The sequence below is a fragment of the Triturus cristatus genome, chromosome 3_2 (genome assembly GCF_964204655.1).
Source record: "Triturus cristatus chromosome 3_2, aTriCri1.1, whole genome shotgun sequence".
In the NCBI taxonomy this organism is placed as follows: Eukaryota; Metazoa; Chordata; class Amphibia; order Caudata; family Salamandridae; genus Triturus; species Triturus cristatus.
The window spans coordinates 792,113,383-792,126,839 of NC_140584.1; the positions used below are offsets into that span (position 1 = coordinate 792,113,383).

The window sequence follows — 13,457 nt, forward strand, 5'->3', positions numbered from 1 at the left end:
GTAAAAAAATAAATACCTCAGCGTAGCACTGCGAACCAAAATAAACCCAGACATATCATTTAAAGTCATGCTCTTAAGTCTTCTGGATCTTGATCACAAGCCTAAGCTGAGTATAAACTGTCGCAGTTGTTTCATCTGGGCAAGACGTTGAAGGTAATAAAGTGCCTGTGAGCAACGTTGTATGGAGTGTTTATTCAAGAGAGCTTTATCTGGGTTTGGAATAAAAACTACAAAAGACCATTATATGTAAAGTGCTTTCTGGGGAAACCTGATCACAAGGGCACAATTATGCTCTCAATTGTTACAGTGGGGAAAGGAAACTAATTTAAGGAATAGATGTAATCTGAACGAACCTCAGGAGAATAAAGTGATGTTAGTGCTGTGCATTAAATAGCAGAATGGGCTGGGACCATAGATGGGGGCCAGTGATAGGTAGAAAATAACATATAGCAATGTTCTGGCTTTTTCCCACCTAGTAGCCCCATGCAGTGTGTAACACATATCTGCCATTGCCTGTTTGCCCAAGGTAGATACATTTGTGAGGTCTTAAAAAAAAGCGGTATGGTTAGGGCCCTCGCCCTGACTTCGCTCAGCCATGGGATCTCAAGACTGCAGTCCATAGACAAGCAGTACTTAATTATTGATCTGTTTAATCTTGGTACCTCAATGGTCCAGACTCTGTGCCACAACCTAAATGGACAAGTCCGTATTTTATCCTCCAAGGAAAACAGCCGTAGCTCCTTATGGCAGTTGAAGGTGGCAGTACCTTGGGGTAGTGAAAGCAAACAACAGGCGACCCTATCTTCAGTAGCCTGCAAAGCAGTTGCATTATGAATTTCCCAGACCCCTGCCACATAAATCGGCATGCTTGCACATTTTGCCTGATAGATTGACAGCATGCAGTGATTAGATCTTTTGCCAAGTTTTGCAGCAAAGCAAAAAAGAGAATTGATACTCCTGACAAACTGGCTGTTTCTGATCTCCTGCTGCGGGTACCAGCACTCTTTAATATTGTAGGACACACTGAGATAGCTAAAATCACTTGTGTCTTCAATAGGCTTGGAGTTCAAGTAAAATTTTGGTTTGACAATAAGTTTTGAGCTACAGCACATGACAAATGTTTTACATATATTTACTTTCAGGACCATTCCTTCCATAAAGGCTCAGAACTGGTCTAAGATGTGCTGTAGCGCCACTGGGTTGCAGCCCATAAGGACAGCATCATCTGCATACAAAAAAGCTGGTATGGGACACTCTCCAATTTGGCATGTCCCTGCACGTTGAAACCAACTCCTTCTTGTTGGAGAGGGAGTTGGTTGATGGAGAGAGAGAAAAGGAAGTGTGCAAGGATACAGCCTTGCCTGACACCCCTTCGGATGCCAATTAATTCCGAACATCCCCTAATCCTTCCACCAGGCGGAACCTGACAGAAACACTAGAGTTGCAATATATTTGCCCGATTGGCACCACAATATATTTGAAGGTTTTTAGAATTCTTAGCAGTGATACAAGTGTAATCATTGTGCACTGTGTCTCAAGATCCCTGATGTCAATTTGGCTGATGAGAAGGTGCAGCGAGGAAAGTACTTGCTAGTGTTTAGGGAGTCGAATTTTCCACATTATGTAAATGTACTGGAATATTTTTTTTTGCTCATTGCCTATCCTGTTTCATTGGCTACTCAGCGTTGTATCTTGTATATGTGATCATGGGAAGCCTTATTAATTTATTCTGTATATTGTTAACTGGAATTGCCTTGTATAATTTACTTTGTGTGTAATGTGGTGTTAAGGAAAAAAACTGAAATTAACTATTTGATGATGATGAACTACAAATGTTCTTCTAGAATACGGTGGCATGCTTTCATGGCTCTGTAAGGTCATCACTGATTGTCTATGAAGAGTTACCCATTAAAATGTGTTTAAAAATAATATTTGTCAGTAAGTTTCCAAGCTCAAATTCCATATTCGGCAACAGCAGCAACACATGGAATCACTCCTGGTTGCCATCAGACCTAGCACCCTTACCCTCTCCCTCCAACCAGGCCAGAAACCTCTGAGTCTTCATTGGCAACAAGCTCACCATGAAATCACAGACCAACACCATCTCATCCGCCTGCTTACTCACTCTGTTCATGCAGCGTAAGATCCTCAAGTGACTACCCCTACACATTAGATGGACCCTGACAGGCCCTCTTCACTAGCCGATTGGACTATGGCAACGCCATCTACATAGGAATCGCGAGCACCTAGTGCAGTGACTTCAGGCCATACAGAACACCGCAGCCAGACTCATCGTTGGCCTTCAACAAGTGAACCCACATCACACCCAACCTCAGGCAACTCTACTGGCTCCCTGTAGAGAAGAGATGCCAATTCAAGCTGCTGACCCATGCACACAAGGCTCTACACAATCAGGGACCCGCCTACATTAACAACAACCATTGAGAAGACTATGCTCCACCTCCCTCTCACTTGCCCATATTCCCTGCACCCACAGAAGCAGAAGTGGAGGACATTCATTCGCCTAAATGACAGCAAAGACCTGAAACAACCGCCCCACGCAGCCCCAGAGCATCGCTTTACTTCCGGAATTCCGAATGACCCTAAAGACCTGGCTGCTCAAATAAGCCTCCAGGACTTGCAAGCGCCTGGATACTCTATTGGGTGATTAGCCATGCTTTATAAATCCTGATTAATTGATTGATTGATATTTCCTTTCTTCCCTTCCCACCATCCTATTCCTTCTACTCACGAGGACCTTGGGTACAATAGGTTTTGGGACTGCTGTTGAATGCATTTTGGATCTGCAAGGCTTGTTGACCAACAATTGTTCCAAGTGTCAGTAGCTTAGTTTGCTGCTGCAGATATAGACATCAACCTTTGCATCATTCGTCCTTTCTGACAGGCTCTGGCCTCCTTCATAGATCAACCACATTATTTATGCAGATAAGTGTTGCACCATTTTACAGGTTGACTATAGTTCTGGCCAAGAGAACAAGCTCTGTGTAATTAAGCTGTATTGGGTGTGTACAGCATGCATGCTAAATAGTTGGTTGCAGACACAGAGTTGTGAGTTCAAGAGGGCTGCAGGAACCTTCTGGTGTAGATCATGATGGTCCATCTATCCTTATATCTAACAGCTTGGATTGTAGCCCAGCAGAAATATGAGACAGACTGAATGGGCAGTCTTCCTCTGACCTTCAGAGAGAACAGGCATGTCAATCCTGTGCTGGTTTCTCTTATCTCTTTACCAGGGCTGTATAAGCTGCTGCAGTATGTAGTCTTCAGCACATGTGATCTCAATTTAAATATACTTTACATAATGTTGCTGATGACCAGCAGAAGTTAATGCCAGAATGCTCAGACTTGGTTTGTAAATATGTTTCTTTTTTAAAAACAAAATTTAAAACAAGTGACTTTCTTCTTTCTGCAGGTTTGTAGCAATGAAGCCACATGCATTTGCAGCTCAACCTGGGCAGGAACTGACTGCAGTATCTATGACCCTAAGAAGGAGATTAAAAACAAGAAAGATGAGGGACCCAAGGGTTTGTGTGATTTCATTTATGATCCACTGCATGTTTAGGTTGTCTTAAGCTAGTGCCAGAAGTTCTATGCTGGGTAGAGAGACAAAATAATGAAAGGGAACACTCCTGTTTAAAGCCTTGCAATGCATTGCACAGTGCATTGGCTCTAAATGTGTCCTTTATGGCCAAATCCTTGTTGGAGTGATGGTACCAGGTCTCTCACATCAGCAGCATATTGGGTTGTGGGCACATAATGAACTGCTGTGAAGAAATTCCAAGTTGCTTTCCCAGTTGTTCTTGGATTTCTAATTGTGTTTGTTGATTTCAGTTGTACTTCCTATTTTGTTGCTGAATACATATATTTCATTGTCCAAACACACACATACCTAAACTTCATCCAGTAGCCATGGTCACTAGATTTTCCTCTTGCTAGATTAGTGTCATACTCAGAGCCTGTTAGCATAGTATTTTTCATTAGATTCACTGGTTTGGGTAATCGTTTAGTAAGTTGTTTCAATTGTTATTCATTTATATTAGTGGGGACTGTTTCTTCAGTAACAGACAGCAAGTTGACAATGTCCATATGGCCAAAGATACGTCAATAGCTTGTTTGTATATAATTCCAATAGACCAGACTGTGGCTACCAAATGTTCATTCAACAACACAGACGGGGTGTTGATATGCTCACCGTTGTACTCAAACAATGATTCATATCGAAATGTACTCCACAGTTTCAACTTTGTCGGCGTGCTCGCTCACTTCGCGCTCTGCCCATTTGCGCTGCAACTTTGTAGAGAACACAAGGGCACCACTTTACGATACCCATTGAGCTGCACAACCTATTAGAATGAATCCAAAGGATCGAACTCATAATCAACTCTGTTTTTCTTCACCTATTTTATCCAATATTTATTCCATTTTTTCTTTTGTACTTGCTTCAATCCGTTTTACCCATTCATTTTTCCTTGCTGGTTAGAGAAACGCAGGAGAATGACTGTTTCCACATGTCACGTTTTAATTAAAATCACCCAATGCATTTCGGGAATAAATCCCTTCCTCAGGGGTTTCTGCGATACAAAAAGAATTAATTACAATCGCTTACATGAATAGTGTTTAAAATACAATGTATCACAACCATATAATACAACAACATTATTTCTGTGGCTTTAATTCCGACAACGTTATTGCTGTAGCTTGGATTCCGACAATGTTAGCACTAGTAAAAGACTTCATATCACAAAAAAACCTGTTGTCAAAGATGTTAATTTGTCCCTCGATTTTAGTGCCTCCCTTTAACTAAATTCTACTCTCGGCTTTAGTAATCCTCCAATGTGCAATCACCATCACACATGCTACTAAACTAGTCACTCGTTTACTCTGCCCGCTAAAGGAATATTAAACTCTTAGTTCAAAACCTTCGCTGCGCGCTTACCATCGCACGTGCTGGTGGAAACTTGGGCTCTTCAGACACAGGCATCTTAAAAACATGAATCAGGAGATTCAGCTAAAAGCTCCGAGATTTACAGTTTCCACCAGCACGTGCGATGGTAAGCGCGCAGCGAAGGTTTTGAACTAAGAGTTTAATATTCCTTTAGCGGGCAGAGTAAACGAGTGACTAGTTTAGTAGCATGTGTGATGGTGATTGCACATTGGAGGATTACTAAACCCGAGAGTAGAATTTAGTTAAAGGGAGGCACTAAAATCGAGGGACAAATTAACATCTTTGAAAACAGGTTTTTTTGTGATGTGAAGTCTTTTACTAGTGCTAACATTGTCGGAATCCAAGCTACAGCAATAACGTTGTCGGAATTAAAGCCACAGAAATAATGTTGTTGTATTATATGGTTGTGATACATTGTATTTTAAACACTATTCATGTAAATGATTGTAATTAATTCTTTTTGTATCGCAGAAACCCCTGAGGAAGGGATTTATTCCCGAAATGCATTGGGTGATTTTAATTAAAACGTGACATGTGGAAACAGTCATTCTCCTGCGTTTCTCTAACCAGCAAGGAAAAATGAATGGGTAAAACGGATTGAAGCAAGTACAAAAGAAAAAATGGAATAAATATTGGATAAAATAGGTGAAGAAAAACAGAGTTGATTATGAGTTCGATCCTTTGGATTCATTCTAATAGGTTGTGCAGCTCAATGGGTATCGTAAAGTGGTGCCCTTGTGTTCGCTACCAAATGTTTTCCACAAATGCCAGATTCATTTTCAAAGTGATCTGCTAATTGTTTTTTTTTGTTTTTTTGTCTCGTATACCAAAGAAGCAGAGAATTTAATTGGTAGAGAGTCATAGCCCAGCTTCTGCTAGACGAATGATTTAATCTTTGGAAAAAAAGTTAGGTGGTCAAGCCAGCCACATAATTGTTAATTTAACTGGTCACTATTACAGAACAGATCATATATATCATTTCATACAAAAATAAAAACTGTCCCGAATAACTCTAAAATTAATTACTACACAATTCAACCTACGGACTCCAATGAGGCTAGAAAACGACAAATCTCTCCCTGTGCATCCACAACCATATCAAATAATCCGTCACCACTAAATAAACAGAGCAACAGTGGCAGAGAGAGGATAGCATAAGGTAGTGGAACTCTTTTGTATCAAAGCATTTCCTTATATCTACTATGGGCCTGATTCACAAAGGTTTGGGCAGGCCTATCTTTTTATGTGCAGAGTTCTCTGCCCCGAATGCAGACTCTCTGCACTCATACACTTAGGGCCTAATTATGATGTTGGGCGGAGCCGTTGCATAATCGGAACAGACCGACCTCCGGTCAGCGGTCCCGACCACAGCATTACAATGCAACTGCACTCCCTTGTCTCTATGGGAGCATGTGCTGCAGCCGTAAACCGGCTGTAGCACAATGTCCCATAGAGAAATGGGAGAATATGTTCATCCCTGCACCGCGTGGCAGACACCTCAGGGTGCCTGCCACACGGTGCAGGGATGAACATGGGGGCACCATAGGTGCCCCCTCAACCCCCAACCAGATGCCTCAAGGTGAAGGGGGCCTTGCTTGGAGCCCCCAATGTCGCTTTCCAACAGGCTGTCCATGTCGGAAAAGCCGGAAAATGACAGTCTGTTGGAAACCAACATCATAATCCATATAGCGAAAACACCGTCCATAACGATTACGAATAGGCCTTTAGCCCATCAGAATCCAGCCGGAATGACTGGCCAGTTTCACTTTCAACCGCCTGCATCATAATGCAGAGGTAGAAAGTGAAACCCACGATGAACTCGGAAAGCTCATTCCGAGTCTAATCGTAATTAGGGCCTAAGTATTAAAATGCAGTTTTGTGAATGCTGTAAAAGATTAAACTTACACAAACATGTATGTTTACCTTTGTGGATCAGACCCTGAATGAGTAAACCTCTTTGGTAGATCAGGCCCTAAAATATTGCCTTGTGAACACATTGATGAGGCCAATAAATATTGAATTTCCACCAAACGAGGGGAATATCTCCTACAGTCAGGCTGCAACAGTGCACCCATGGAAATTGGGCAATATAGTTTCCTTCAAGCGGTACAAATACAGAGATTTGGGGTATTTTAGGACTTTTTTGTATTTGTTCACGTCCTGTAAAACATGTGCCATCTATCCAAGGTGGTCATGCCTGTAAGGATCTCATGACAATTCTCAACAGCCCAGTGCATGTTAAAATCTGGTGGTGCTAGTCCAGAGTAGAGTGAAGGATGTGACTAACTTTAACCACGATCCTACCGGGCATTTGAAGTCCAAGTCCGAAGGCAAAAATAAGTAGGAATGTGGGCCTTGCCCCATTCCACCACTCCACCAAGGAAAAGGGGCAAGGGTATCATAGTGTCAGCTCAACTCATTCGAGGTCACCAGCCATGTTGGTCCTAACGTGCCCTAAATTTCTCAGACCATTGTTGACCCAACAGTAGCTCAAAGCCTTCAAAGTGGCCTTATTGCTAATTTTTGGCTACATCTGGTGTGTCTTCAGTCCCCACAAAACCACCAAGACTTACAGCCAGGTTTCCACCAGAGAATCTCTCCCTTGTTCCATCTATCCCATGGGTACCTGTTACTAGGCCCAAACTGATGGCCTTAGAAACTTCTACTCCATCCTCGATATCCAAGCCAGTTCCTGCCACCCAAATGCCAATGCCAATGCCAAAGCTGGCAGCGGAAATCTGGTGCCTATACCAATGTAAGACCTGACATTGGCCCCAGTCCAACCAATGTTGTATCATGTAACAACTACCAGCAGAAGCTCCATTATCTTTATGATTCCTTCTTTAATCCCATGCCAGAGCATGATGCATTTCTGGATGTTGAAGAGATGATGAAGATGGGGCTGGGTTAATCTCCCTCATATTTATGATGCCTCATACCTTAATATACAGAATGCCAAAAGTCACCCATCTTTTTGCTATTTTTCAAAACATTTTTTATTTAAAAACAATTTATGATCAGGGAATGTATATAACAACTAAATTTTCATGTCAATTTTACAAGATTACCCCATGTATAAACTGTCATTGTTCTGTATCTTTATGAGCCTTGATCCTGACAATGTTGTCCCATTCTTATCTTGATTCAAGTGAGTATAGCTACCCTGCAATTCTATTTTATCCTATATGGCCAATGTTTCTATTGGTTATGAAAATACCAATTCTTCTTATCATATACATTTCTTGATTATTAATTGTTTTTATGTAAAAAATGTTTTGAAAAATAACACCAAATTTAATAATATAACATTTTAAAAATATAACATTGTAAAATGGTTTTTAATCAACATAATATATTGACCCATATATATGTATAAAATCCTTTTAGGCCCTGATGAAGCCCCTATAAGGGATGAAACCTTTGGGCTGGGTCAGCCAGAAAAAGGGATGCTTTATTAAATTGTTAAATTGAATAAAGGATCTTTAAAGAATACTCAATGGTTGATGGCTTACTTTAAGTAAAGAAAAATAAACTTGGTACAAATGATTGAAAAGGAGTGTTTACTGCTACAAAATCAACTGGCCAATAAAAAGCAATACTATTATAACCGTTGTCCTCCTACATATGAAAATAGTGTCTGTTCAAGATTGAATTCTAGGAGCAGTAGGAACTCCAGGAGCTGGCACATTATCTATAGATAAAGGGGAATTTTGACCTGTGCACACCAAGGAACACTTCTGCCACCTTTGTGAAAACCACACTCCAGAGAGCCTTATTGTGCAGGTCTCAACCAGTAGAAAGAATCAAAACTAATTTACAACCACTCCTCTGGATAGGGGATCCAAGAGGAATGATACTTTTACTAAGTGCACAATTTCTTCTTGCACTGTTGTCTGTGAATGCAGTTTGCCTGCTGGACTGCTCGCACATGCCATTTGGGACAGTGAGATCTTGCTGGTGGTCCTCTTGGCCCAGACAATACATGATGGTTAAGATGCAGACAAATAGACACAGGTCTGGACATCACAAATTTCCTCAGCAGGGTGTTGGGACCAATGTTGTCCTTTTAAAATATGCATGGATGGAATCTGCAGCATTCTCCAGCAATGGATATGACTAATACGGGTGCTGCATCCTTGTAGGGAATATAGACTCTTTGTTGGAATGTTTTACAGACAGCATAGCTACACCACATTTCTTAGGGCTACTGACAACTGACAACCAGTTTCTGCATCAGTTTTGAAAGTTTAGAGTCTATTCGAGGGGGCTGGAATATAGACAGTGATAGCATCCTAGCCAGCGATGCATTAGACACTCCAGTACTTTCAAAGTCGTGGACACGGGTGTGGCAGTCAGGATGATTGACATGAGGGGCATCAGTGTTCCAACTCTTCCTCCCCTGCTACAACAGCCAATACACCACTTTAGTTTGCCCTTAGTGGCTCATACCCAAGCAGCTGGGGTAAGGATTCAACATTTTTTACAAGGTTGGCGACCCATCAGATCTAATAGATGGGTCTTACATTTTTGTTCGAAAAGGCAAGGCCCTGTCATTTCTCTCCTCCCTGCCACTATCCCTTTCACACCAGGACAACGTTTGGAGGTGCATCCACCCATCCTGCTGAAGGAGGCACACCTATTGTTGTTAATTAGAGGCTCACACTGATTCATGATTAATCCAACTTTTTCTTTTATTGCAGGAACATGTTAGTAAAAATAGGCAACCCTCACCAACAGCCTACCAGGAGCACCTCCTACAGTTAACTGCCACAGCTTAGAATGCACTGCTTAAACACTCTACATTGCATCTATCTGACATTCTAAACACACAATTGCATTTACCACACTGCACTTCTTTCCTCATTTTATAAATAATATTTTTTTTCTACAAAATTAATGTGGAAATTACAGTAATGATGGAATAATGAGCATGGTACAAATAAACATGGTAACCAGTAACCAACACTACGACACACACGCATTCTGTTGCTGTCAACCTGCTTGGTTCAACAGGAGAATGCTCCTGTACACAATGTTCAGTGCTACCACTCATACCACCACATATTTAATCAGCTGAGATATATCCACTCAAACCCTCACAGCCTTCCTTACTTAGGTGTGTCCCAACACAAGTACCAGGACATAATGAAACTCTACATACATTCCATATCCTGCCACCTTCCAATCTGATTGCACATCATAAAACTGCAATTACCTTCTGTTGTTTTGACCAATGAGGCATGCCTTTTTCCACTACTCTTGGCTTCCTGACCCTCACATATTGTCCCACCTTCACAACAGGGGTGTTTGACTTCAAATTGTGTCTTTCCCTTCTTACTGCACACAAAATGATGATGGCTGGAATGCTAAACATTACTAAACATTCACCCCCAGTCACAGATGTGGGTTAAATCCAATGTTCCTTTGTACCATGCCACCCCAGTTTGGACCAAGCCTATGCAAATCAATCTTCACCCTGATTCCCATGGTAACAGTTCAGCCTGAACTGCCAGGCCAGGTCCTCTCTGTACCAGAAAACAAGCATCCTGGGACTGGTTTCTGGGTATCACCCCTCATCAGCCAAGCAAGCTTAAATCCAGTGGCATTGTGAGCACTGGACCCACGTCTTGGCATACCCTTCTCACTATGGCTACACAAAAAGTTGACTGTGGTGTTTAAATGTTTTCAGCACTCACTCCATCATCTTGTTGTGTTTGCTTTCCCTGTTACTGACTGATAGGATTCCGCTCTTTCCTCATTTTCAGCATCCATTCCGACACTAAATTTCTCTTGGTGTCTTTTCACCAACCACTACGGAACCAACTTAGTGGTGCGTTTCCTTCCTCTTAATAACTTGAAAGCCATTTTTCCAGTCACTGAATTAGAAGTTATTCTGTGTGGTAGTGGACCTGCTGTTAACGACTTTTCCGAGGTAAATCTGAGTTGCGTGCCAACAGATTGTTTTCATTACCCTGCTACAACGCTTGACTTGATCATTAGCCTAAGGATGGTATTATACTACCTTCATGTGTCTCATTTCACAATTTTTCAGAAGCATTTGCATTTTGCCAGATGGAAACCAGCAATTCAGGAATTCCTTCACAACAAAAAAGATTCAATGTCAACATTGGTAGTAATGTTATTTACCATACACACCTCAGGACACTTAGAATAATAACCAATCAAGGCAATAGAAGAAATTCTCTGAAAGGTAGCATAGAAAATTACCACATAAAATCAACAGCAATCTTATACCAAAGTCTATCGGTTAACTCATTTGACTTCAGCGGTACTCTACAAGGTTTAGCTGTTTTATCACTATGGCAACAAATGCTATGCAATGTTGACCATCGATCAATCATACCATCAATGCCTGCTCATCAAAAATATTCTTTAGCTTTCTTCTTCATGTTTGAAATACTGCCATGTCCTGCATGACATACTCCAACGATCATTCCGAACTACATTGGAAGAAACAATTTTATCCCCTCTTAAAATAATGTAATTTTGCTTAGACAACTCATCCTTCACTTTCCAATACATAGAATAAACCCCTTTCATCATTTTATCATTGGGCCAACTAGTGGTTATATTTCCCTTAATGATTTTTAACTCAATGTCCTTTTCAGTTTCTTGCATGCATTCTTCCTCAGTTAATTCCCTTTAACTTGTCTACACCGAGCTCTACATCACAGTATGCAAAAGCCACCATTCCAAATTATCCTAATCCTGTCCTACATTATCCTTCACAGGCTGTCGGGACAAGCCATCAGCTTTTATATTGTTTCTCCCTGGAACGTATACAATTTCATAATGGTACATGTGTAATTTGGAGGCTAAGCATGCTAACCTGGGTAATAATTCACTTCATCCTTCAGGGTTTAATATATTAACTAATGGTTTGTGATCAGTTTGAATTTCTTTCTCCATACATACATTCTGAAATGCTTGCTCTCCACTTGGCAATAACTGAGTAATTCCTTTCTACCGGTTTGATCATGCGGGAAAGTAAGCTGCAATCCATTCATCCTCACGCTTATTTTGTGATAAGGTGGCACCAACACCATACCCACTAGCATCTACAGCAACCACACAGTCAGCGTCCATTACAAATAATTTCAAGCAAGTAGCGCTCATCGTTTCATCTTTAACTAAAATGAAATATGTAGACTGTGAGACCATACAAACTTTACATTTTTCTTCAGCAGTCTTCTTAGTGGTTCCACCTTGGTCACATAATGATCAACAAACCTTGAGTAAAATCCTGTAAATCCTAAAAATTAGTTTAGTTGTTCTTTGCATGTTGGCTTTGGTGCACGTACAATGGCATCAACCTGACTTATTTTTTTACGAAAACCTAAATATTCCACATGAGATTCACCAAATGTACACTTGCTTCTTTTTTCTTGTCAGATCTTTTTCTCTGAAAGTAGAAAAAATAAATTTCACATTATTATCATGTTTCATCTTGCATTTACCAAAAGCCAAGATGTACTTCTCGAATACCCTATCCCTGTGTATACCATCCAACTATTCTCTGGAACACAGCTGAGGCACTTGCCAACCCAAACAGCATTCTCTTACAATAAAAAGGTTCTTCAGGGGTTATGAATGCCACAAAGTGCCTAGAATTATCTTCTAATTTGATTTTGGATGTACAATGAGTGGACTCCCTGCAAGCTACAAATTAAGAGAGCTCACCTGGAACATTACCACCAATAATCCACTGCCTGGAGTGCGTCCTGTGGATTTGTAAGGGTTTTGTCCATGTGCATTGTGGGAATTGTGATCCCAACCTTTCAAGGATCATCTTGGAGATTCCAGACCCTTGGAATGTGTTTTGGACCCTCAAGAGGAACTTCAGGAAAAAGTTCCAGAAAATTGGAGCAACTTTGGAAAAAAGCTCCATAAGGGGGCCAACTCAATCGCGAGAGCCAAGCTGCCCACCTTCACCTGTGAGCAGGCCTGGCCTGCTGGTTTGCCTCGCTGAAAAGCTTTGGAGGTCCGGCTTGCAGAGTTTGACTGGGTACTTCCTGGAAAGCAAGCCGGTGAACCCTCACCGAAGCCGGACTGGTGATGACTATCGAGGGACCCCAGCTGAAAAAGCCCAAGAAGAGTTTTTAAGTCAGAAGGTAAAATCTCGACGAGGCCTACCACGTGGGGTATCCGGGCAGTGCTCCATTTTGGTCAGCCTGAAATGTTGGCTTTGTCTGGGTCAAGCGCGACCAGAAGCCCCGAGGTGGCGCTATAGGATTCTTTGTGGTATATAGTGCTAAATCTGTAAAGATTCATATCTCCTCTTCCCTACATTGGATTCTTGTCGTTTTGGTGTCATTTTAAAGATAAAAATATTTCCTATGTTATTAAATTGGTGTGGGATTTTTATTGTATGTTGTGTCTTAATTGTTTAACGAATTGGGAATAATTTCCTGAGACCAATTCTGAGCCCTAAACTGTGTAAGTGGCCTTATTGCAAGTGGTAGATGCATAT

The 13,457-nt window shown here is 41.2% G+C and overlaps 1 protein-coding gene across 2 annotated transcripts in view; it reads left to right on the forward strand.

Moving 5' to 3' along the window:
- The window catches only part of ADAM23 (ADAM metallopeptidase domain 23), a 731,894-nt gene that overhangs the window by 664,885 nt on the left and 53,552 nt on the right, over positions 1 to 13,457 (forward strand). For both annotated transcript variants that reach the window (XM_085648912.1, XM_085648913.1), the window contains exon 24: positions 3,434 to 3,545. In XM_085648912.1, coding sequence (XP_085505038.1) covers positions 3,434 to 3,545 — 112 coding nt within the window. The remainder of the gene's footprint in view (positions 1 to 3,433; positions 3,546 to 13,457) is intronic.